The 26,604-nt window shown below is 41.2% G+C and overlaps 1 protein-coding gene across 16 annotated transcripts; it reads left to right on the top strand.

The window, feature by feature from the left end:
- The first annotated feature begins 481 nt into the window (after window positions 1–481).
- On the top strand, window positions 482–26,601 carry map7d3 (MAP7 domain containing 3). 16 transcript variants are annotated; one of them, XM_046406328.1, is made up of 20 exons: window positions 482–639; window positions 8,151–8,252; window positions 8,570–8,650; window positions 8,921–9,084; window positions 9,390–9,501; window positions 9,834–9,914; window positions 10,571–10,678; window positions 11,460–11,561; window positions 12,037–12,135; window positions 14,002–14,127; window positions 15,953–16,092; window positions 18,582–18,712; window positions 18,849–19,069; window positions 20,873–21,002; window positions 21,611–21,896; window positions 22,278–22,331; window positions 22,410–22,479; window positions 22,719–22,887; window positions 23,382–23,674; window positions 23,765–26,601. In XM_046406328.1, the coding sequence occupies exons 1-20, from the start codon at window positions 594–596 to the stop codon at window positions 23,770–23,772; spliced, it is 2,523 nt and encodes an 840-aa protein (XP_046262284.1). In that variant the 5' UTR covers window positions 482–593; the 3' UTR covers window positions 23,773–26,601. The 16 variants fall into 16 exon arrangements, with proteins under 16 accessions (XP_046262284.1, XP_046262283.1, XP_046262285.1 ...); XM_046406327.1 differs by having other exon boundaries at window positions 9,831–9,914; XM_046406329.1 differs by having other exon boundaries at window positions 9,813–9,914; window positions 15,977–16,092.
- The last annotated feature ends 3 nt before the right edge of the window (window positions 26,602–26,604 follow it).

Here is a 26,604-nt window from a genome sequence, read left to right as displayed (position 1 = left end):
AATTACCACAAACCTTGGGTGGCGCTCTTATGTGTAATAGTCAATTTGCCTAGAATTTTACTTTATGGTACTGAGATCGTCTAACATAAAGATGAGCCACTACTACTCGAAATAATGCCTCGTGGTTTGCACAGCTTTCCGTTTGTAATTAAAAGTCTCACCTAAACAGACAGAACGTGCAAAATGGAAAGTTTTCATGGAAATGGATAAGTTGTCGAAGTTGTGGAAGTAAGGACTGAGCTCATAAGCTAATTAAGCGGTGTTGCATTTGCCCTCCTGATTGATTATTATTAAATTATTATTACTCCTTATTGATTATTAAACTGATCTAACGAACTGCTTTCGAGTTGTCAAATGTCTTAAGTATATGATATCTGCAGTTGATAAAATTTCCGTTAACACAGCATAGTTGTGATTGTTTTGCTCCTTTTCGACTCTGTTTTCGTTTTTTGAAAACGAGTCAGAGTGAGGCATCTTCAGCATTCATCTTTTCTTTGGTGTCCACGTCCCCTTGCTGTCCGTGCTCCTACCCGGCTGCGATGTGTTACGCGCCCCTGCCTTAGAAAAAAACAGACAAGGATAACTTCATAGAAATGGCGGAGGGTGCTACGACTCTCAAAGGCTTGCGAGCCCAAATGGGTAAGAAAATCCTGGCAGGCACAGTTGTTTTTGACCCCGTCTACAATGTAGTAATCACTTTGTGATGTTTGCTGGCAGCTGCCGCCGCTAACCGGGATTTTTGAACGTGTCGCAACGCAGCCAGCTTTTCTGGCTAGTAACGTTAGCTTGCTGTCCGGTCATCCGCTGACAATGGATGCGGAAAAACCTGCTGTTTCTTCCCACATTAAACGTTATAAATTGTATTAAAGTTATCTATACTTATCGATAGCTATATTTGTGCATTTCTGGAAAAAACGCCACTCTAGAGCGGGTTTGACTTACTGAAAGTAAAACAACTTACTTGCCGTTAACGTTAGCTTAAGTTGTAAATAAGGTTTTGTAGCCTGAGCGCTGGTTGACATGTCACGGCTTTAATTTTCTGACGTCCAGCTCACCTAGCTTTTCATTAGCTTTGCTTTGCCACATCTTAATCACGTTGTCCAGCAAAGTGGTATTGGGGGGACGCATTAGGCCAGTTAGATGACCGCTAAGTGCTTGGTAAACGAAGCTAACTGCTTTGTAACTGACATTCGTCAGTAGCGTAGACAACGTTGCCCATCACTCGGGGATCATTATCAAGAGCAATATTCAAGAAAAGTTTAGGAAGCGTTTTGCTTCTCTTTTCATGCCTGTTGAGAACAGGCTAAGTTGATACCTATCGTAGAAACCAACTTGATTATAATTGCCACATAACAGCCGGTTCACAGTTCATCAGCAGTTTTGTAGCTTCCTGTTCAAAACTACCTTAACAAAAGTGTTGCTGTCCCTGTTATAGCTATTGTTGTTATAGCTATGCTGACATATGGCATAACCCCTTCCACTGTCCACAGGGAGGGATGTAACTATAACAATGTCTGACCTGAATTTCAGATAAAGCTGGAGTGTCAGACACTGAGTTCTGATAAGAGAATAAAGCTGCATAGTTGTTTTTCTAGAGATGTTGTGATGGAGTGATAACAGAGTTTTGCTTGGACCTGTGTTACAAACAGTTCTTTTAAGCAAAACCCACATTGCATTTTTGTAAATGATGCTATGTAGACTGACTGCAGCGGCAAAATCTCTGACAGTGCTTTTCATCCATGTCTTAAGACTTACACACTTAGACATGGATGTTTGCTGTGTCTGATTCTGTGGGCATGAATGCATAGTTTGTTATAACCTGAGCTGCAGTTGGGCTGACAGTTTTAGTTGGTGCTTTAAGGTATGAGGGTGTTATCTTGCAGTTTGGGAGTATGCGTGTTTTACTCCTGGCAAGAACTGGACCGTATTTAGTGCTGATATTCTTTCTGTTTCTCTTAAACATTCAGTATTTTCAATCTGGAATGTACATCCACCCAATTCTGTGGTTTTATGAAAATATCCACATGGTTGAGAGTAATGTGAAATGTTTGAATCCTGGCTTTGTGAGGAATAAAAGGATGTCAGCTTGCTCCAGTCACAGTGGAAGATTGACAGTAACAAAACAATGAAGAATGAATCTAGCTTTTGCGTATTTCCACAAGAATGTGCACAAGAAGAAAATGTACCCTGCTATTATAAAGGGAGATCACACTACTGCAAGTCACACTGCAAGGTTATCCTGATCCTGGCTCAGTGATTGCTGCTGCAGAATTAAAAGCATGAGAAATATTTCAGAGCTGGTTGGATTTAACCAGGGGAGGAAGTGGACCAGCCTCAATTTCAGCGTGTACTTCCTTGGATCTGTCCGCATAGCTTTGCTATTCTAGCACAAATGCTTGCACAAGTCCTTGTTTTATTTTGGTCCCAAATAAACTGATGTATTACAGTATAAGTGTACACACGTACACACACCAAAGATTTGAATAGCAAAACATGCTAATTTGTGTAGACTATAACTAAGTTCAGTCTATCATCAGAGTGTTTTTGCTCATTGGGCATCAGTTGGTACGTTTATATATCCCAATTATTTTTAGTTTTTTTGCATTCACAAGTTCTGTAGTATGTTGAGAGATTGGGAATGGTTTTAAGGGGAAATTGCCATTTCGAGGCAGGTCCAAATAGTGCAGTTTTTGAAAGTTAATTACTCTTATCTGTTCTTTCACTGTGTTAGCAACTACATAACACTCATTGTCTATGGGGCACAGAGTCAAAGTTTGATTTAATGTGCTATTTGAAATACAGACAGCAAAATGGATGCTATGTGTAAGGTAGGAGTGTAAAATGCATTCATCATAAATAGTTGGAACCACATGTTTGACCCTCTTGGTTCTAATTTGTTTTGTATCAGTAAGGTTTATAAATCAGAGAATTACAATTTTAATAGTCTCATAAAGTCTAATTTCAGTCTGCTTCCTGGCATGTGACTTAGAATTCCAGAATATTTGTAATTCATTGTCAACTTTGACCATTTTTGTTACTATTTAAGTATTGAACCTTATGATAAACCTGTAGTTGCCAGTTTGGTCCATTGGTAATGGACTTAAACTCCACAGCAAAATGCAGTCCACCTGGAAGAGGAGTCACCCTAGGGAACTGTGTCATCATTATCCTGCACGTACTGCAAATAGCCAGGGCTTACCTTTGCATGAACAAGTCTCAAGTAATCCCACAGAAGATCTGGTGTGATTGTGAGCGCACGTGTGTGCACGTGTATGAGCGTGCAACAGCAGTGTTATCTGAGGACCTGAAATCTTAAGCCATTCTTGCCACAGATGGCCAAGAATGTTGAGATTTTTATTGCAGTCAAATACTACACAAGATGTTGTCGCTGATTTGGGACAAAATTAACAAGATATAAAGAACACATTGCGAGTTCAAGTCTTGGTAGGTGAATTAACCTCTTAGTGTTCAGTTGGAGTTGAAAATCCCTACTTTAAGTACTCACTAGCAAATGTTTGGCCAACCTTTCATTTAAGCAGTGCAGACACTTCCTGTGCAACAAGCCCCTTAATTGTACCGTATAGCAGGGCACAGTAAAGGCTGGATTTGGAAGGAGGGACAGAAAAATAAAACAGTCCTAACCCACTCTCTCTTCCCCACTATACCAACATTGTCAAAAGATATCTAAAGATATATCTAAAATTCCTGCTTATTATTGAGAGAATGAGCGTTTGATCAGTGCTAACATTCAACTAGAAGTGTTATGATGATGTAATGCAGGCTGGCCTGTTTCCTGTTTAGTGTTTTTGTCTGGCCTGCAGAGCCATGTGATCACCTCCAGCCCCCCTTGTGGTCTTTACTGCCACCATAATAACTCTGCACCCTGAGGGTTGGTCCACAACCAGCCAATATGTGCTGCACTCAGAATGGGTTTTTATTGTTTTTGACCTGCTATTGGCAGCTGCTGGATATTGCTTTGGCATCAGTATCATTGCAATAATTGATTAATATTATGTTGCAGAATCAACAGTAAAATTCATCACAGACTGAAATACATCTCATTAAACTGACCACATGATGATTAACACTACTTGCTGTACTTTCCTGATCATGTGGCTCAGATAAAACCATGTATCAGTCCGGTGTATTATTACTGGCCTGACTAATTTTTGTGTTTTTCTTCCTCTTACCATTTGAAGAATTTAACCTTTCTTGATGCTGATGTTCATTGATGTATGTTAATGTATGCAGATCTCCATAGTGATGTGGAGTGATGACTGAGTGATGAGAGACAGCTCCTCTGATTGGCCCTTTTCATTTCTATGAGCACACCAGGCTCTCTTGAGGTTTGTTAGGGAATACAGAGTTTCTCTCTGCATCTCAGTTTAATGTTGCACTTACTTAGCTTCTTGAAGTTAATTGAATAGGTGCATCCATTGTGGTTATGGCACCCTAAAAATGAAAAGGGCATACTTAAATGGATATTACAGCAGATGTTGTTATTGTACTCATGTCACAAGAAAGAGTTTGCATTTTTCTTTAACTTTAACATTACGGCTGTTGTTGCTACTCGACCTTTTTGCCTTCTCGTCTGTTTTTATTTCTCTCTGAAGACCTGGAAATGCCATGAGCTTGAAGTCTAAAGCCTGTCATATCATGGAAGAAAGTCAGAAACATAATATGTGGGGTCCCATCTAAAATGTTGACAGTATTTTGTGCAATTACTGTTTGAGTAACCCTATAATATATTTCCTGAATCTGCTGATTATCAGGGGCGAGATCAGCATCTTTTTATACACAAGGTGTTGCTGTTCATAAATAGATTCTATGTTTTAAAGCCCAAATGTGAAGTAATTGTTGCTTGTAAATCAACAGTCTGATGAGTAATCCTTCAAAGCTTTACCTCTCTGTTCTGTTTACTTAGCTATGAATCATCTCATTTCACAGTCAGTGTCTTCGTTGACACTAAGCATGGTTGAGAAGCTCTTCAACCGTTCTGAGCTGCTGTATGCATTACTTAGCAACGGTTACCTTGTTACATGAGGTGCTTGGCATTTTATTATTATTTTTTCTTTATATGAACAGGGAAGGTTGGGTAACAGAGTGTGATTTGGAGCTACTTTCAAAGCCTGCACATTGCAGTTCTGTCTGTCTGTCTGTCTGTCTACATATTTCTGGATAGATAACCGTGTTTATATTTGGCTCAGATTCATTCATGTCCTAGAATTAGGTAGCTTTGTGTTCTGAAAGCTCCTTTAGCTCACAATGCCTGGTCTGTTTTTTCTGCCTACTCACTTGAGTAAATGGGAATGTCTGTCTTGACAGACAGTTAATAGTTTCATTGATATCCCAAAATCCATATGCTAACACCCATCCATCCATTTTCTGTCCCGCTTATCTGTCAGGGTGGCAGGGGGGCTGAAGTCTGACTACGAACTGGTCCACTACCCTAGACTGGTCACTAGTCAATCGCAGGGCCGACAGACAATCACACACTCACACACCTAGGGGCAATGTAGAGTAGCCAATTAACCTAATGTGTATGTTTTGGGGATTTTGGGAGGAAGCTGTGTAGCTGGAGAAAACTTAAGCAGGCTCAGGGAGAACATGCAAACTCCTCACAGAACCAAGAGACTGGGATATGAACTTGGAACCCTCCTACATGCTGACATATATCTGCTAAACATACAGTGTGATATATACTCTAAATAGAGCTGAGTGAACAAATGTTATTACTTGAAAGGGACCCTTTTCCAGCCAGCTTTCCACAGAGTAAGGTAGCAGGGTGTACAATTTCCATACAGATGGGAGATGCATGCAGTATTGTACCGAGCAACCACGATTAGTGCCTGTGGTGAGCAATGTTTTACATACCAGTACATTAAGACAACACAGGAAAAGCTGCAGCTTACTTTGATGCAGTCCAGTAAGCGCCTTGATGTAGCCACTCCAGTTCACAGTTGCAGCTTTTTTTTGACAATATCCATATTTTATCTTGACTCATGCAGCTGCTTTAAGGAGACAATATTTCCAGTGATTCACTGGTAGAAAGTAATTTGATGTGAAGTAGCAGAAAATCTTTAGCTTGCATTAGCATCATATTGTACACAGCATACCTGTGTAACAACACAACTCTCATTAGGTGCACTGTAGGCAGAGATGGTCATCTTTTAGCTCCCAAGCCAGAGCCACGGTATTGTCAGCTCAGTTATTCCCTGTTTGGAGAGCGCATGTGATCATGACTCAGCACACCATATCACAGGCATGTTATACTAAGCTAATGGAGCATTTGTTATCTTGTCTCACCTCTGAAAGATGACAGAGGAGAAGGAGAAGCAGTACTATCGTACAGACGGTCAACATAAGTTTGATTTTTCAGTGGCACTAAATCTCAGACTTAGACTTTATTGTCATTCATTATGCACAGTGTACATAGAACAAAATTTCGTTGCAATGTGGCTCATCACAGAATTACAGTAAATAAAGTATAATTAAAAAAAATATATACTGAAAAGTGCAGTAGTAAAAGTGACCTATTGAGTTCAGTAGTGCAAAAAGAAATTTAGTACTCATTTAGAGTAGAGCAGTCTGATGACCTGGACGAAAAAGCTGTTATAGAACCTGGTGGTTCTACACTGAATGCTGCGAAACCTCCTTCCAAAGGTTAACAGGGAGAACAGTTATGGCGGGGGTGTGAGGAGACTCTAATAAGAATATCTTAACATATCTTAAATATCTTAAAATCTTAACAGATCAGTGAGTTTTTCATGGTGACATGCTATATTTAATATATTTTTTAAGGTATGTCATTGATGACCTAATATTTGGTGATAGTCCTGGGCTACCTGTCAGACTGCTTTTACTGTTTTAGGTAAAATACAGTATGAATAAAGAATGTTCATGGCAGCTCACTCTCAAAACTCATTTGTCTGAGGTTTTTAAACAGCCCATGCATTTTAACTTCACTGCCATAAAGCATTAGTGCAGAAGCATTCTAGTTTTTTTAAAGAGATTTCCTTACAGAAGTATAGATATAATGACACAAACTGAAATTTTATTAGTAAGTTTAATAGTTGTTATTCTGTGCAAATCGCAGGCGTTGGTTGTGATGGTTATACTGACATGGTCATAGTTTTAGTTAGCAACGGAGACAGCGAGACCCTTTCAGAACAGAATTAGAAGTGTTCATCAATATTGTGAATATCACATGACTGACCATCGTTTCACCTCGTCGTCAGCAGTTCTGTGGCAGTGAATACACAGCGACAGAAAAGAAAAGGCTGATACTAGGGCTCATAAAGGTTGATCACATCCTCGCCGTTTCCTTCCTTCCTGCCCCTGTATCTCCTAACTGTGATTTTCCTTTGAATACTTTTGGTTGAAGAAAGTGCAGTCAACCCTGTGGTGCTCCAAGTGAAAGGGTTGAACTATTTGCTACCTTTAAAGCACATTTTTAACCTCTGCCTTTATCTGGAATCACATAACATGAAGACCATTCTGTTTCAACACCCATGGACTAAGGGTATTGAAACAGAATGGTCTTCATGGACACTGACATTTTCTCTCTGTGGTGCAGGAAATCATATCTCCAAGGGAAAACAGAGATTGTGAAACAGTTTGCTGCAGGCTTAGGATGACCCATGCTGATAATCTGTTTTCTCAAGATGGTTAAACCAACATAAAAGCTGATTGTGTATGGGGAAATTTGTTTGATAGCCTGTTGATTTTATTTAATTTTATGTTATAGGAAGTTGTTTGGGCTTAAAATGTTGTGGACCATAGGGCATGTGAGCTGTATACCAGAAAGCTCACAAGGGTTTGGTTCCAGACGTGTTTCTCACAGCAGCCCTTGCCTCTGGGGCTGTCACAGAAGGCAGTGTTTGGCTGGCTTCACGGCTGACCATGAGCAGAGTGTTATGTCAGACGACTGAATGGCTGGATTGTTTCTGTAGCTTCAGATCCGTTGAATCTTTCTAGAACTAGCATTCCTATGGAGAGCAAACAAAACGCAGAGGGAAATGGCTGATTTTAAACTTGATTGGTTTGGAGTATCCAATGCACTTTTATTTCCTTGATATTATTTGATGTACAGTACAGTATGAAGCCACTCCAGTTCTCTGTGTGTAAGGTGTGTGTTTTCCTACATACAGCTGCAGCTGCACAGGCACAGGCCGAGGAGCGGCGCAGCCTGTCCGGGAACAGTCCAGGACCTACAACCAACGCACCAGCTAAACCTCAGGGGTGTAGGCCAGGTAAGTGACACCACACCTTGACAGAGAAACAGATTTGTTCTCACAGACACTATCCTGTCACTGCACAATTGTCTTTCATAATCTGAACCATTAAATGAAACACAATCCACTTCCACCATCCTCTTAGCGGTTTAATGCAAGTAAATCTTAGTCTTCATCTTATTACTCTAACAGTTGGCAAAGCTCATTCATGACTATCAAATGCACACATCTGCCTGCCTGATGCAAAACTTTTATGTGACACTCTACTGTTCTCTGAATATGCTTTGCTACACAATTTCCTTTTTAACCACATGTACACATGTATGTTATTGCAGTCATTGACGGTGCCACACTTAGAATAGACGACCGACTGCGAGTGGCAAAAGAGAGGCGAGAAGAGGCAGACAGACAACAGGGTAAGGATTTATTCCTATTTTAACTATTTATATATTGAATTATTTCCTGTTATCTTTGAATTGCATGTGGTCTGTCTTGTTAATTTTTCTTGGATGGATCTGACACTCAGATGTAGCACTCATACTCTTGTATGTTTTTTATACAATGACAATAAAGGCTGTCTCTCTGTCAATAAAGAGCTGTTAACATGCACATGATGACAGCATGCTAATGATTGACTTGATTTTCTTGTGTGATCTTGCGTGAACATATACTTTGTGTGTCCTAAGCTTTGAGAGAGTCTCAGATCATGGAGCGGGAGCGAAAGGCCAAGCAGCAAGTGGAGCGTCAGATGGAGGAGCGTCAGAAAAAGGTTGAGGAACAGCGAAGGAAGGAGGAGCAGAAACGACTGGCTGCAGAAGAGAAGAGGAAGCAGAAACAGGAAGAGGAAAAGGTAGATGCAGCGTGTATGGAGTCTTTAGAGCCTTGGAGCAATGCTTGTAGTTCCTCAGCTGATTTGACTCTTGTGACTAAAAGAGTGAAAAATATATAGAAGCACAGGCACATGCAGTATTTCCTCTATATAGTTAAAAAGAAGAAGAAGAAAGAGGGACAATTTTGAATAAGTTTTGAAGGGATAACAGCATTTATCCTTTCTTTCTAATTTAGAGGTATGACACTGTCGCTTCAGATTAAGGGACAAATGTTGATCTGCTGTAAATAAATTTTTGTCCTCCCCCTGCCCCTGTTATGCTGCAGGAGCACTACGAGGCAGTGATGCGGCGGACACTGGAGCGTAGTCAGCGAATGGAGCAGAGGCAGAAAAGATGGTCCTGGGGAGGGCTGTCCACAGACTCAGATGGACGAACAGGTAGACACCCTTTCTTTGCCTGAAAAATTCAACTTTTCCTTTCCGCTTTTCTGTTCAACAAGACTTTCATCATAAACTTGCCACTGTGCATTAAAGAGCCAGTTAGGATCAGTGACTGTATATAAAGTTATGATACGACATGAGAGCTCAACCAAAAGTGAGGGCAAAACAACTGGATTTCCTGCCAATAGCACATTTTAGTCCAGGTCATAAACCCTTCACTCTCAGCATCTTCAGCGCCTGTAATGTAGTGGTGGTCCTTGCATGAAGGATGTGCCTCAGCATCTTGTATGTTATTGCTCCTCTCTTAGAGCTATCTTTTCCCTCAGGAGACTCTGATGCCGGCGCCTCATCTCCAGTAACAATAATTATATCCCCTGCCTCGCCAGAAAAGCCACCAAGGAGTCGACAAGGTTTTGTTTGTTGATAATTTGCTTACCTATGTAGTCACACAGCATGAACTGGCACTGGCACTCCAAATAGCTTGGTTACCCCCTTACCCACACTCCAACCTCCCCCACCCCACCAACCTTCACCTGCGGTCTAGCTGGCAGTTTTCCACTAACCTTTTGGGGCCGGTGTTCTGAGTGTACCTTGTGCTGGGTGAATAGCTGGAAGTGTCACTCACACACATCATCAAGCACTTCGGGTCACATTGGGGACTTCGCATGGAAGCCCAGCACAAAACACAAGGCTAAATATCATTTCTGGATTCTTTGGCATGGACTGTGCTATGCTGGTGATGCTCTCCTCTTTGGAGTGACCAAACAGAAGCATCAGTTGTTTACTAACCCCCCATGCCTGTCTCTCAAACCACAACAACTTTGTTAAAAGTTGTATGTATATTAAATCAGTGGGTTAATAGGTATGTCATATGAATAAGTATATTATATTAATATATATAGTTTTTTTTCTTTTAGGTAACATATCATAAAAGTCACATATCACCCATTGCTTATTAGGAGTATTAAGATCTTACATAACCGTGTGCACTCAGCTGCCCTTCCCCGCTGACCAACCTCCAGTGTAAACCCCGCCTCCCTTGTCTGTCTTTCCTCCTCCCTCTTAGTGGACAAGCGTTCCACATCCACCATGAACCTGAAACAGCCGCCTGAGGCTGGCATCAGCAAACGCCTATCCTCCTCCTCTGCCACCCTCATCAAATCTCCTGACAAAAGTAAGTCTTCTGCCCTCCTAACCACCCCACCCGACCCCACCCCTCCTTCCTCCCTCCTCCACTTATTTGCTCCCTCTCTCCCTCCTTCCCTCCCTGTATTTGTGTGCCATGTCTTGACCAATGTGGTATGTTCCAGACCGTCTGTCTGATTGTTGTGAGGATTAATACACTGAGATATACCATGTTACAAACTGTAGGTCATCTAGAACAAAATTAATTTCACAATTTACAAATCTTTAGCCTTACAGCTCTGACCCCTGGAGCTCTGTGCTCTCCATATCCAGGATTTTACACACAGTCTCACTGGAGCACGAACAGACTGGTAAAAATTGTTTGTGCTCTCTGTCTCTGGTTCGAGCTAATGGCAAATTAGCACTGCCTCCCAGTTGCTTCTGCATCCATTCACTGTGGACCTTCATGAAGTACTGAATCAAGTTTTTATAATCACAAGGGATCCCAAGCATCAAGTTGTGATTTGTTAATAAATGTGTTCGTAATGGTATAGAAGCCTTTCTAAACATATTTAGATTCACTAGGACTGTATTTGATTTTTTGCAGAAAAAATAATCAACACAATCAGTTGATTCACATCTCTCCACAGCTTGTTTGACCTGCAAGTTCCATTTCTTGGATGTGTTGCTGATTTCTTTATATCTCTGAACTTTTTCAATACTTCAGCTTTTCTTTTTCCCAGACCTATGAATACATTCTAAAAAGTCCGAGAGACCATTCATGAGCGTTATGTAAATTCATCATTGGGTGTTTCATCATTGTCTCTCAGGGGTTAAGCCAAGGAGTTCGTCTTGTAACCGGTTGCCTAACAACAGCAATGCTGCTCAGGCCAGTAAGGAAGATGGCAAAAAGCTTCAGTTGGAACAGACAGGTGCAAAAGATCCCCTCTTCATCCCACACTATACTTTTATAACAAAGATGGTGTACTGCACACAATTTGCCAAATCACCACAGGTTAGAAGGAATGTCTTCGGTTCGGGTTCCATTATAAAGCTCTATCTCTATCACAGCTATGACAGCAAAATAGCAAGCTTTGTACATTTGTACATGCTAATGCTTTAAACTCTCACAGCTATTGCTACTAGAACAAGTCTTCTCATTGTATTATTAACCTTGTAGTAGTCTGAATGAGATGCCGTAGATCTGATCAAATGGGACAGTTACAGTCTTCCTCATTGTGCTTAAGTATTATCTATGAAACTTGCACATCAGCTGCTGCCTGCTGTAGCCTGGTGACTCACATAAGGCCAAATGAAGTGCACATGACTTGTAAACTGTCTTTGGGGATTCCTTGTTGACTCCCTCTCAGTGCCTGATTGGCTATAACTCCACTTTCATGTCCGTAGGCCATTCCATGAAGAAGAGAAGTTCCTCCCTCACACGAGTAAGTGTGGGTAGAGCACAGACCCCTGCCAAGCCTGATAAGGGGACAACGGATGAGCAAGGTGGCTAGCATGAACGGTCTTTATTTTTTTTCTCCACGCACCTATCTGCATCGCTCAGGGCTCCCTTTTGGAATAACAAGCTTGTTGCTATGATGTTCATGGCTCATTCTGATTTTCCTTTTTTTTTTCTTTCTTTTCTCATCAACATGGTTACTTTTTCGAGAGATTCTGTGGATAACACACTCGTTTGGCACAATTCAGTGTTATCAGTGGCCAGCTCTTCTTGTGATGTATTTTGTGTTCTCTTTCAATTAAATCTTTCTCACTGACTGCTGAATCACCCCTAGGCAGCTGCTAAGCACTCTTTGTTTGTGATTAACAGGGAACACTGTGCTCCTTCCATGTATGCCTTAACCTCTCTGCTGTCTTAACATACCAGTTTCTGTACTGTGCCATGTTTCTCACTTACGGATGATTTGTTTTAACCCCTCTTATTGTTCTTTTCGATACAACCCAGGAATAGTTTTGCCACACTCCTTGTCTGCACTAACACAGTGTATTGTTTTGTTGTCACAAAGTGTTGATTGTTTTCTCCCTCCCAGATGACGTCATAGCTGGATTTTAGCTGCTGGGCTCGTGCTTCAGTGTGGTGTGTGTCAGTGCCATCCCACCATTAGCACCCCCAGAGCACAGAAATGACCACGGCAGCTGACTGCAATTTGTGTATTGCCATTAACCACCAATGCTTTTGTTTGTCCCATAGCCATGCTGTTCGTGCAGATGATGAACTGCAAAAATGTTCCTGTTTGCTCTGTGTGTTTAGTCTAGGTGATAATACAGCTACTTTCTTAGTAGTTTTCATCTGCAAAAACACATTTTCTTGAAATACTATAAAGCAAAAGCTACCACACATTTGTTATTTTTTTTTACCTTATCGTAGGCCAATAACTGCATTTTTGTAGTACCTTTATGCAGAGCAATGAGCCAAACTGAAATGCTTCAGGAGCTAGCACTCACCAGCTGATAAAAAAACAAGCCTGTCTGTAACAGATGTCAGTAAGGGTCTCCAGAGGGACATGTGACTCTGTATGTCCTTTTAAAGAGCTTGTATTTAGGGAAATGTAGAAAAATCAACCCATCACCAATTTCTCTCTTCTTTTATGATTTCCACTTTGTGACTCGGATAGCAACAATGGCATAAATGGAGAATTCTTAATTCTTCCATGTCACAGAAGCAGGAGCTCTTTGTGCTGTAAAATAAAGGCACACTGTAATACTTTCACTGCTGACTTGTTTAGCACTGACCGTTGTAGTCAGCCTCCTTGCTTTAAATTTGGCACTGTCTTTATCTAAACCATAGAAAAGTTTGCACAGCAGAAGCTAAAGAGCTCTTGCTTGGTCACAGTCACCTACTCAATCATGTTTAGTCTTTTTTTTTTTTTTCTCATCCCACTTCTCATCTTCCTACCCAATAGTATTCCTCTGCTGTCTTTGAATTCACTATAACGTCTTTTTTTCCCGTCAGCACATCCTCCTGCCCCTAGGAACCATTGATTTGACCTCATTGTCTACTTTGACTACTGTTTTAACTGAAACTCAGTTATCACACGATCAGTCTTTGGTATGTCTCAGCACTCTTCCATGGCATCCTGTCTTTACTGTCTTTTGCTGGCTATCTTCATTTTATTGGATACACTAACAGGTTAAAGACAGTTGATAAGGAACCCATGTAAGATTACTGGGACTTAACCTTTGGTTGTTGACATTGATTGTTTCCTCTTGGTTAAATCACATGGTGCCCTTTCTAAACTGAATTGACCCCCCTCCCCCCTTTGTTTTGCCTTCATTCCCCATTCTCATCCACTCTTTCCTTCTTGGCCTTTTTGTTCTCCTCTTATTTTCGGGTGATTTTTTTCGGCCGTGTAGCTCGCAGGCCACCGACTAGCACTGTGGACGGAGGGGTCCTTAGTCGCCTGCTCACTCCCACCCAGGCCTCACTAGCTAGGAGCAAGAGCGCCGCCGCCCTGTCAGCAGAAGGAAAAGATGCTCCAGGTAACCTCCGCATAGGAGATCCTGACAGAGAGGAAGGATGGCTAGACACAGATCCTGGTCCTCTCAATTTCACCTCATTTTTTTATATCAGTAGAAGCTCAGCCCAGTCACTCCTACTAGATCTGAGTTCACCCCAGCGCCCTTCTGCAGACCCTTTAGATCTTTCAAAGTCATGGGTGGCCTCTTGGTGGTGGTGTTACAGAAGTCTCTGCACAGCTTCCGCCCGTTAAAAGTTTCCATTGCAATGATCAATATTTATGTTATTATGTACAGTAGTTGCACCAAAATACACTCATATGAGAGGCCATAGTTACACAATAAATATTGACACACACGTGGGTCCAGCTCACATGCATTCTCAGTTCTGACACAATTGGCTGTTGTGTGTTGTGCTAAGCAGGGCTGACTTGGCTGGGAGCGTTTCTCTGTATCTGAGGAGCCTCGGAGTCCATGCTCAGAGATTTGCTCTAAGCTGCTTACCTGTTGGCTCTTCTTACGTCAGAATCAGACTGTAGTGCTATTGCATGTGTTCTGGTAGTTTGACAAGAGTGCCGGCAACTCCAGTACACGGTAAACCATCTCTGATGTTTTATCTCACTGGATGACTTGCATAGCTTTTGTTTTAAAGGGACTGTTTTATTTATGTTTTATGCTTTTAGTGATGGCAGCCTAAGCAGTGACTCACTTCAGAGCTGCAACTGCATTCCCCATGTTGGTTTTAGGTAGTGGTGTTTATTGACAGGCCATTACACACCCATTAGCAGCCATAGATTTTCTGCTAAGTATAGGCACAGCAGAAATATGACACATCTGCATTAGCAGTAGCAGTGTTAGCTTGTGGCAGGGTAAATTTCATAGTCACTGTAGTGTAGCTGTTCAGAGTGCAGTCAGAATGTAATACAAAACATTTGTGACCAGGCTGTGGCAGGGAGAGTTCTCTACCTCTCGGGATTATCATAGCTAATCCCTCAATCTGACACAGCAAGCTCATGTGGACAACAGTACATGCTCTGCCTACTAACTAAAGGCTACGGTTAAACTCAGTGCTAAGGACAGCGCTTTTCACCCATTTCCATTCGACAGTTATAGTTTCTTAGCAGCACTGTTGGTCCTGTTTACACACTACTACTGGAGAAGGCTTGGTCCTGAAACCATAGTAAATGCTGAATTCAGTGTCTGATCTGGAGAGTAATGGTGTGATGCCAGTGTGGCGATGATGATAAATGCTCCCAGGAGAATGAAGAGCACCACTCAGAGATGCAGTCTTTACTCAATTACTCAATTTTTAAAACACTGCAAACAGCAGTATCGACAATTTGTATACTAACAAATCTGTGTGATACGTGTGTGCAGTGTCACTGTTTGTTATGCTGTGTTGGTGGTAGATTTTGTGTCGTGTGTGCTGTGGTGCTTAGTGCCCGGATGTTTTTTTTTCGTGTTGTGTCCAGAGGCTTTTGCACCTGTGGAGTGTCTGGGGTTTTTCTGAGATCGTTGCTCTATGCTGCTCATGTCGCCAGTAATCTCCAGCTCAATCAAAGCTTCAGAAATCAAGCTGTTGCCTGCCTAAAAGTGCTACATATAACAAATCGCTTTTTGTGTGTGTGCTCTTCTCCCCTTATAAAAACCTTCTCCTGCATTTCTGTCAACCATCATCTCCCCTCCCTTCCTCTCTCTCTTCCTCTCCCGATTCCCTCTTTCTTTCCCTCCACTCTCCGTATTCCTCTGTCCATTTGCTCTTTGCTGCTTTGCTGCCCAACTCGGCCGCTTATCTCGACTCCCATTGGTTGTGCTCCCCTGGCCCTGCGATGACTGTGTCCTTTACCAGAGTGTCACCTGTGTCCTCGCTCAGCCTCTGCCAGTCCCCTGCACCCACCGCGTGGACCCGTGCGCAGCCGGAGCATTGACCGACAGAAGAGCGGCATGACCACCTCTGTGTCGGCCGACGGAGCCCTCGGCTCTTCGCTGGTGAGAACACCTTTTGACGTTCATGTGACTTACACCACCGGTCTCAAAGAGATCAGACATGTACAAAAAGAAATGTGTAATGTTGTTCATGATGAACTGAAGTGAGAGCTCCCTCATCAATTGTCCATAAGCTGCATTTTTGTATCCTGACTGAACAAGTACGTCTTAGGTGGCTCTTTGAGTACACGCATGTGTAAAACGGCAATGCGTGAAGTAGCTGACAATGACTATTGATTGATTAATATTGTTTCCCAGAAGTTTGCTTGTTACAGTATTGGAAGGGTAAGATTCTGACAATGATTTGATAAACTTGAAATGCTTTTTCAAAGTTTCACTGCAAATTATTTTACAGCCCTACACCTGTGTCAGTATGTTAATTGGCATTTACTGATGGCGTAAGCTGGACGTGGGGCTTTAGATTATATGATAAAAGATAAATTCAAGATAGTGCATATGTAGGATGGATGGATAGGATCCTTATAATGTTCTGGTTACAGAGATGTGTTACATACTGTATACCGTCAAGAGAAATCCAAAATAATTTCTGGAAAATAGCATTGCAGTTTTTGTACAACTATGTTACACCTTTAAATTACCACCAGTACTTTGCCTTAATTTCATTGTGAAAGCCATTGGATTTGACTTTAAAAATATGGACAGATTATGAAAACATTTTCGTTTAGTTGACACATGATTTAATTGTTGGTAGCAACTGCCTTAAGCTGCAATACCAAATGCATACTGTCCTATGCTGAAATGACTTTGTTCAGACGAATAAGTGGATGGCACCAAAGACTCTGATTTATATGCACATATCTGACCACATTTGCCTGTCAAAGTACTGCTGCAGGATGCTAACCATAGGGAAATGTTGTTCCTCCAGCTGTTCTTTGACCTTAGCTGGTCACTCATAATATGAATGCGTTTATACATCACTGACATTTTACCCTACTTACTGTCTCTCGTGAGTGATGTCTCAGAATTTCTAACTTGATGACCCGTAGTGCCTTACTCTTTCTGGTAACCTTCCTGTTGTTAGCCTCCTATGCATTTGTGAAGGGACTCATTGTCGTAGTATGAGACAAAGGGATCCACAGTAGCCTGATTATGGACAGATCAGGCCATGCAAAGCAGACCCCACCCTCGCCCTGGGGGCAAACGTCAAAAGCCTCTGACTTTCCTCACAATTTCATTATCTTCTCTCATCCACGTGCACAGATTGGGGTGGTGATAAATGAAATTCAAAGCCCATCACTCAAGTACTTTAAATTATGTTTTTCAAGTCAGCCTAGTGTGGGATATTTTGTTTAACCAACGATTATGAGGGAAATTAGACTCATTAACATTAAAGGATCTTATCAATGGTATAGATCATCATGGTAAAGTACTTTTAATGGCTGTTGTTCTGTGTGTGTCCTTGACATCACTTCTGGACCTGTCCTTCATACTGCCTATATACTATGTTTGCACCAATGTGATATTGACATAAATAGGAAATTGATATCTTGCCCTGATATGAAACTGTACACCAGTCACTTGTTTACTGTCCTGCTTTTCCATCCCATCCTCCCAAGAGAATGGTTGTCAAGGCTGTGTGACCACAGCTGAAACAGTTCGTTATAAGAGCAGAGCAATTTCTTCCTTCTAAATGTTTTGTATCTAATTTACTTACTCTGTATTCAGTACTAAAGGCTTGCGGTGGGAGAGTACTTTATATTTGTATCTGGGTGGCACATGGTTGACCGTCCTGTCCCCTCTGTTATCATGTTGACAGAGCCAAATTTAACACATGGGCATTAAAAATAGATGAATTAAAACCTGACACATGGCCTCCTTTACACAGCATCGTGTCACTGTTTGAAATGCCAGGGAAGCTGAAAGACACAGAAGTGGATTTAAACGGGAGTTACATAGTTATCTTTCATTTTAGTTATAATAAAAAGGCATCCACATATTTGTGTATTTCTTTTAGATTTTTATTCACACTCACTCCTGATTCTGTCCGAAAATGAAGGCAATTCAGTAGATTTGTGGTTACCAACCAGAGAGGAACCAATATCAACATTAGGGAGTGCAAGATGATGAATGGGATAAATTAAAAAAAACATTTTGCCTGTTCCTTCTATAATACTCAATACCTTTACCTTTTCATTGCCTAGCCAAATACCTAGCCAAAATACTGGGAAACAATTGCTTAGTCCAACATGTAGTGACTAATTATTGTGGTTGTGGCCTTTACTGATGTTAGTACAAGTAAGTTATATGATTTACAATTTTTTTTTTACTATGCTGATGGATTTGAACTAACATCAACATTTTTAAATGGTAAATGCTAAAAGTGCTTGTAACAAATTCTTGTGAGTTCTTTGCACAGTCCCTTTATGTTCCCTTAACTTTAAACTTTACTTTTTCCCCTTAACTCCCTTTAAGTTAACTGTGTTAGTCAGGAATTGATTCTTCACTTCTGTCCCATCTCTGTTTAACTACAGAAAGACAAGCAGTTAACATCGCCTGGAGGGCAGCGTCCTGCCTCCCCATCTACCCCCCTGGGACGTAACCGTTCACCTTCCCCAGCCCCCAATCCAGCCCCAAAGAGGACCCCGTCCCCAACAGCAGCCAAGTAAGACTACAAGCCTTCTTCAGTAGAGCCAGTGATTTAGTTATATATCACTGAAAGCTTTTTCAGAGTTTGGATCCTCTGATTTTGATTTCATAATAAAACATGAATAGTTACGACTGACACTTTCTTCTTACAGGCAGAATTCGAAGACACGCCCACCCTCACCTGGTGCAATGAAACAACGTCCCCCATCCCCCCAGCCCACATCAGCCAAACCACCACCTATCCAGAAACCGGCTCTCACTCCAACAGGGCCTCCCACCTTACGAAAGAGGGACTCCAAGTCCAAGGATCTTTGTCCTGTCCAGCCTGGGTCTCCGCAGTCCTCTGACTCTAGCAAGACCAAAGACAAAGATGGTGAGCAAGTCTCAGTGATAAGAATGTGGTTCCCAGTATAATGTTCACTGTAGAAGATGTTTCATATATAAAATGTAATTCTATAAAAATGTAATTCTATAAAATAGAGCTTCATATAAAGAGACTGAACAACCATAGTCAGCTGACAGGTTTTAATTAGTCTTGATCAATATTTGCCAAGACTGATTGTTATTCTGGCAACCAGGATGTTTGCACTGGTGCACTGAGACGTGCCATCAGTTTCAGAGAGGGGAGTGAACCCAGTGAGACAAGCCGAATTCCTTTTCATCTTCACTAAATAAATATCACTGAAGTTCTGCCGTGCACATCCAGAATCTATTTACACTCCCATAAAAGATTAAAGTTGTGTCTTTGTTCTCTTTGCCATTATACTGAGGTACATCTTGTTCCAAATAATTACCCCTGACTAATTGGGTGTCCCTTAATCTGTAGCAAGTAAAGATTGTTCCTAGACCTTAGCCCATCTTGCTATTCATTCTCAGTGTATTCATTGTCCAGATACCTGTTCCACTTATGCCTAACATTATACATACAGACCTAAGGGATTGCGAAAGCAGCTTTTAAATTAACTGTTTTTAAATTAAGCAATTGTTGCTGAAATTTGTGCACGATGTGGCTCATTGGTTGTCACAGCAAGAAAGAAGGTCCTGGGTTAGGTTCCCAGTTGAAGTGGGGAGTTTGTGTGTTCTCCCTGTGTTTCCACGGGTTTCCTCTGCCATCAAAACATCTGTGTTAGGTTTATTCTCCTGTCAGTGCCCTTGACCAAGACGCCAGCTTATAGTTGCCTTTAGGCCCCAGGTGCTGCACAGTGGCCGCCCACTGCATCCTAATACTTAGGATTGGTTAATGCTGAGAATGAATTTCCCCACAGGTTTTTAACACAGTGTAGCTCTGTGTTCCCTTTTGAATTCCTGCTCTGCCTCTGTAATAAGCATGCTTACAGCATCAAGTAAAGCTCATGAAGGAGTATTCACCTCATGTTCAAATACTGCTTCTGGGAGCAGTTTGCTTTGAAGATAATAAAGTATTGTCATCTGTTTTATTCAGCACACCATATACAGAATCATATGTTTGTTTGTGTGCTGCAAATTTATGTGGCAGTAGCTCAGTTTGCAATAAATCTCAGTGGAGCTGGAGTCCTGTTAAGTTCCAGCTGGAGTCACATCCTGCTACAGATCTGGGGTTGTTGCTGCTGCCACCTCCTGGCCAGGAATCATACTCTGCAAACTAAAATAAATGTATACCACATACAAGTGGGCAAAGACTTGTTTTCTACTCTAAACTAGAAAGGTGAAAAAGCAAATTGGTGTCGGTTTGCACACTTGTTACCATCATATATCAGAATGTAGTACATTTTACATGTTCTGCAGTTTCCCAGTTATGGGACTAATGAAGGAATATCTTATCTTAATGGAAAAATTACTGTAATTTCCAGACTATTGAGCGCACCTGAATATAAGCCGCATCCACTAAATTTAAAAAGAAAAAAAAACTTGTACATATATTGCCCGCAATTGTCTATAAGTCGCAGGTGTCCATGTTGTCAGTCTCTCTTTCATCGTCACTCTCAATGTCACTGTCGTCTTGAGGCAAAATCCATAAATTAGCCGCATCATTGTTTAAGCAGCAGGGTTGAAAGTGTGTGAAAAAGTAGCGGCTTATAGTCCGGAAATTACGGTAATTGAGAAGCTTTTTTATTTAAAAGCGCAGGGAGATGATCGTGTGAACCTTCCTCAACTTGGTATAATGTGTATCTTCTTGCCTTGTCTTTCGACCCGTCAGACTCGAAAGCCTCGGCAGGCACCAACTCTGCTGCTGAGGCTGCCAAGATCCTGGCGGAGAATCGCAGACTGATGCGAGAGCAGAAAGAGAAGGAGGAGCAGCTCAGGATACAGCGTGAGGAAGAGGAGAAGTAAGCGTATTGGAAATGTTCAGTGTCTTACTTGTTGTCGTCACACTGATGAATCAGGTCTGATAACAGCAATGTACCATCAGTGGCTCTGTGTTGTAAAAAATGTTCTTGAGAAAAATAGAGTTATTTTTAAGTGAAACCAGACTAAGTGAATTGTTTGATTGTGTGCAAACAGTATAAACATAAATATTATACATAAATAAACATAAATATATTACAAACGTAATAAAAATAAGAAAGAACGAAAGTTTAGTAAAATAGAAACCTGCAGTGTTTTACTGCAGGTCTTTATTTTATGGCCATTAAAAATACAATTAGCGGGCGCCCCTGTAGACCAGGTACTGAGGCTGTCTGTCCTCTGCAGTGGCCACAGGTTCACCCGCCTGTGGTTCATTTGCCGCGTGTCATCCCCTGTCTCTCTCTGCCTCCCCTTCCTGTCATATCTTCAGCTGCTCTATCTGAATAAAAGGCAAAACATCCAAAAATAATAATAATAATAATAAAAAATAGTAAGATTATCATTTTTAGCCAGTGAGCCATCGAGGCTTTAAAGAATCCACACTGTTGGAAATTACGTCCCTTACATGTCAATTTCTTTATCATCCCAGGCTTAGAATGGAAGAAGAGAAGCGCTTAGCAGAGGAGGCTCGACTGAAACGGCTGGAGGAGGAAAAGAAGCTCGCAGAGGAGAGAAAAATTAAAGAAGAGGAAGAGGCCCGTCAAGCAGAGGAGGATCGGGTGAGACGGGCAGAAGAGGAGGCAGCGAAACAGGCTGAGCTCCAGAGGGAACGGGAGGAGGCTGAGGCCAAGGCCCTGGAGGAGGCAGAAAGAGTCCGTCAAGAGAGAGACCGCATTATGCAGCAGAACCAGCAAGAACGAATGGAGAGGCGGAAGGTATGCGTAGATTGATGTGGTTCTTTCTTAATCATCAGGACGTAGATCAAACAGTGTTTGTAAAGAACGTCGGGCCTGTTTTTAGCAGCAACACTGTGTCAGAAATCAGTCGCAGAAAGCTACAATAATTCTGAAATAATCTGTCATATTGATCACCGTAAACCATTATCTGATTATACTACCTTTGTTTATATTTTGACATTCATTTATTTATTTGTCTCTTCAGATATAATTCTCAAAATTGCAAAACAACATTCTAAGTGGTTTAATTATAGTCCGACATATAGTATATATAATATATATAGTTTTTTTATTAATGTTGCCTTATTCTGTAGATCCAATGAAAATAATCAGCTAAAATATGCTGTTTTTCCATTTCAGAGAATAGAAGAGATTATGAAAAGAACAAGAAGAGGAGACCAGAATGATCTGAAGGTGAGCTCACATCCTTTCGTCTGGTGTGTCTCGGTGTGTGTGCGCGTCACCTTAACGTGTTGTTTGTCTCCTGTGTAGAGAGATGCAGGCGATGATGATAAATGCTCCCAGGAGAATGAAGAGGAGGGTTTGAACCAGACAAACTCTGGTAAGACAAACTTTGAGCAAGTGTTCTCATACTCTAGATTTTAAACTGATGGTAGGTTCAGGAAATAAAAGAGTGCATGATTATTTTTCTTTTTTCATGAACATTTTTGAATTTTGTGTTTTGCCACTGAGTGAGAGTGCATCTTCCCCTCTTTGTGTTTATTTGCTTATACTTTACATAAATGGTTTGTGTGAATTTAGATAAGTCAGTGTCTCATCCATCTTCTGTTGTTATTGTAGATCAGATGGATGATATGACCATGGAGGCCAACGCAGATGAGTGCGATCTGTCCACTGGTGAGCCGGTGGAACAGCGACAGGAGCCCCTGGGCAGCGTGAATGGAAAACCAGAGACAGACGACAAGGAGAATAACAATGGCATAAGCACAGATGAGACTCAGGCAGTGAGGTGTGAAGACTTTAGAAAAGATAATGAAACCCACGCAGAAAATTCTAATTAACTGCTGAACATATTGTACTTTGAGATAAATAAGTGAAGGGGTGACATTTACCTGTTTGGATGAAAAATTATGGAATCTGCGTGATCTTTGCAGATCAGACAACTTCGTTTTAATGCATCTCGAAACAGTTAGAGCTGTTGGTTTGTAAAAACCATGCATCACGCAATGACGCATTACCTCGCCAGAAAAGCACTAGTTTTTTCAGATTGGCTCTCAGGACATTTAAATTTTAGATTTAAAACTCATTTAAAGTACTGCACAAATTACTGTTTAAGGAACTATATTTGTGATCCACTTTGATGTTTTTCTTGGTAGGAAAAAATAAAAACACATTGTTGGTTTTGACCTTGCTAAGAAAAAATACATAGAATAACATTAGCTCTTTTATTCGTCTGTCTTTCTTTCTGTCACTTCTTCATCTTCATCCCCTCCCACCTTTCAGTCCAGTCCCCAAGGGCCACCTCGTCGAGGGCTCAGAGTTCCTGAATGAGCAGGGCTCCGCCAAGGTGGGGTTGGTTTCGGGTCTTAACGGCAAATCCGGCCAGTGGAGCTTTGAGGAACTCATTGATCTCAACGTCCACTCCAAGACTCGGCCCCTCATCAAGGCAGAGGACTGTGATCAGGTCTTGATTAACTGTGAAGGGAGCTCAGATGGACCCAGGGTAGCCTTCGAGGACAAGGGAACCCCCGTCAACACCCTGCATTCCTCTAATCAACCCATAGAAGCCCTGTCAGGTGAGGAGTCCCTTACGCGCATTCATCTGTTGTTGAATGTATTTTTACACAGCCATCTGAAAGATGACTTTTCTCTCTGTGTGTCTGTAGAGATCTGATGCTGCAGCCATTGCGGAGAAGCCTCTTACTGCACTCGTAAAGTTCCCGTCTCCCTGAGCTCCTTAAAAGTAGAAAAGTTCTCTCCCAGTTACAGTTTCCTCCTCTTTCTCCTCCTCCTCCTCCTCCTCTTCCAGAAGGAGGAACACAAGATGAAGTGGAAAGACCACCCCTAGAGCTACATTTGCACCATAAACGATGAGGAAACAAATATATCAAAATTATATATATATATAAAAAAAATATGTTTGCTTCAGGGAAATTCTATATATTCCTTCAGTGTGCTTGCTTCAGGTTTCTTTTTCCGCTTCCTCTTGTGTTTAGTTCTTTAGACTTTTTTTCTATGTCGCATCCAGTTTCGATGATGTTTTTTAAGAGTTGTATTCATCAGGGGTGCATTGTTGTAATTTATTAATTCTGGCTTTATTGTTATTGTAATTATTGTTCTAACGTGTTTAGTCTGTTGGGTTTTTTTTTTTTTCCTCTCTCTCACGTACGAGAATATTCCAGGCTGTCTGAATTGAATATGAGGCTACTATTGTGAGTGAAAGGAAGGTTAATACATTCTGTTGTGTCGGTGGTCAGGTGGGGAGTGCATACCAGGTTTTGCATGTGATTCATCCAAATTTACTTGACCGGCTGCATTTCTTTGTAGCATCCAGCAAATATGGCCTTAACATTTTTTCCCAACCTTGAATTTTTAAGAGTGAATATTGTAAAGCACTTGTGCTGAAGCTGACACACGCACAGTTAAGCAAACCATCTTTTCATGTGCTTATTCGTGCTTCACTCATCTCTGTTCCTTCAGCCTCATTTTTCAGGCATGAAATACACACCCATCTCGCTGTGGCTTCTCCCACTGTGTGATTCCTGCTTTTGCCCTCTAGGGGGCTTCAGGAGCACAGCTCCAACTGCTATGATTGAAGCTGATAAGTGCTGATTCAAACTCGGTTGTGAATTTGTGTATTCGGTGAAGTTTCAGCAATGTGTTCATTTGGGGTTTATGGGCCATTTAGGTTTTTGTTCATTTTTACACATGTATATTGAATTTATGTTTACTAACTACGCTATTGTAATTAACATCAGAATCTGGTCGTTTTAGTCTAATCTCCATGTCCAACCATCGCTATCACATATTAACTTGATACACAGGCAAAGTCCATTAGTCTCATTCGTAGCTGCTTCTGATTGTCTTTGTGTTCATTACTGAATTGGACTTGAATGTTCCGTTCTAACTAAAATCAGATTTTCACTTCTCTGGTAGCTTTAACAACACAACCACACACACATTTCCCCTGCTAACCTTCTTCCGAGGTTCCCAACACACTAGCTGCTACACCTGATAAAATGCATTTCAACTAGGTTTTTATAATACAAAATTTGGCTGTTTGTTTACGTATATATAAAAAAAATCCTTTCTACATATATTTAAGTGTTACTGTATTTTGTATATAATCAGTATTAGGCAAATTAAGCCATGTTTAGGATGGAGTGGTGGCAGGATGTGGATAATTGAAGCACCTGTGTGTGACTACGATATGTTAGGTTTCTGTTGGACTCATGTGCTGTGACAGGGTAGTCGGGTTACGTTTGGGCAACCTGAAACCTCAAAATTTACATTAAGTCCTCTTCCACAAGAGTTCTGCAAAACAAGGGGCCAAATGGGGACCCAATATATATTTCTCAAAATATGTTGTGTTTATTTGTGTGTATGTTTGAGTGCTTTCAGCCCTTTAACCCCCAGCCCTGGTTCTGAATATTGCCTCACAGAAACTTAAGTCAACATTTTGGTAGCAAGTTGTTACAGCAACATGTCTGACCCATGACGGGAGTCATGGCTGTGCCTCTGTGTTGCTTTTAATGTCTTCAAAATGTATTTTATGTAATATCAAAGTATGCGGGGATGCTGTTTAACAGTTATGGAAGACATATCAATTCAGGTCGCAGATTTTCTACTTTGAAGCGTGAGGCACCAAACAAAATACGACATGGGTCAGACTTGTTTCCACATTGTTTTCTGTCTCTTCTCTGATCTTCAGTGAATTGTGTTAAAAGTCTTGAAATCCCTTATGCTTGAACAGTCTGAGCACGAGGTTTGGGGACCTTGATTTTTGCCTTGTTCTCTGCTGGCTTTCATACCCTCTTGCTAACTAAAATTTCTTTGTATATAAAGCCAAGGGGCTTTTGATGTTAGCTTTGATTAATATAAGCTCAAAGAATGTAACAGACTCCAGAAACCGTCCTTCATTATTTACTATGTCTGCCAGAGCTGCCGGCTTTTATCGTTCATACATTATTCATTTAGAAAACATGAGACTCTTTGCACTGTCACAAAAGTACTCGCTGTGTTTAAAGGATGGTTATCCAGGAGTAGCTTTACTGTACATACTCATAGGAGAGTTGTGTGAAAATTTTTTAATGAAGTTAATTTGTCTGCCCCCCCGAAAACATTTCTACTCCCCTCTCCACTCGTGAGTAGCACCTGTTGGGGGCCTGTTGTAGCTGCTGCTTGAACAGATACTGTATCTATTCCAGGTCCTGCTGCATCTTTGAGGGCTCGAGTGCAGAGCCGACTGCTCTTACAGTAGGATAGAAAGGTGCCTTAGAGATTTAGTATTTTTATTGTATCACAGTTAACTAAGAAAGCTTGTCCTTACCTCGGCCTCGACAATCAGTCTACCCAACCAGGGCAACTTTGTGAATATGCATATTTCTCTGGAAGATGTAGAATCCTAACCACGCCCTGTCCACAAATAAAATTTGTACTGTAAATTTATCTAAAGCGTACTGAGATGATACAAACTGTTAAAACAATAAAGTCTTGCAAAATACTC

Source organism: Scatophagus argus, chromosome 12, assembly GCF_020382885.2.
Source record: "Scatophagus argus isolate fScaArg1 chromosome 12, fScaArg1.pri, whole genome shotgun sequence".
Lineage (NCBI taxonomy): Eukaryota > Metazoa > Chordata > Actinopteri > Scatophagidae > Scatophagus > Scatophagus argus.
Note: the sequence above shows the minus strand (reverse complement) of the source record. Positions and strands in the feature narration are given on the sequence as shown.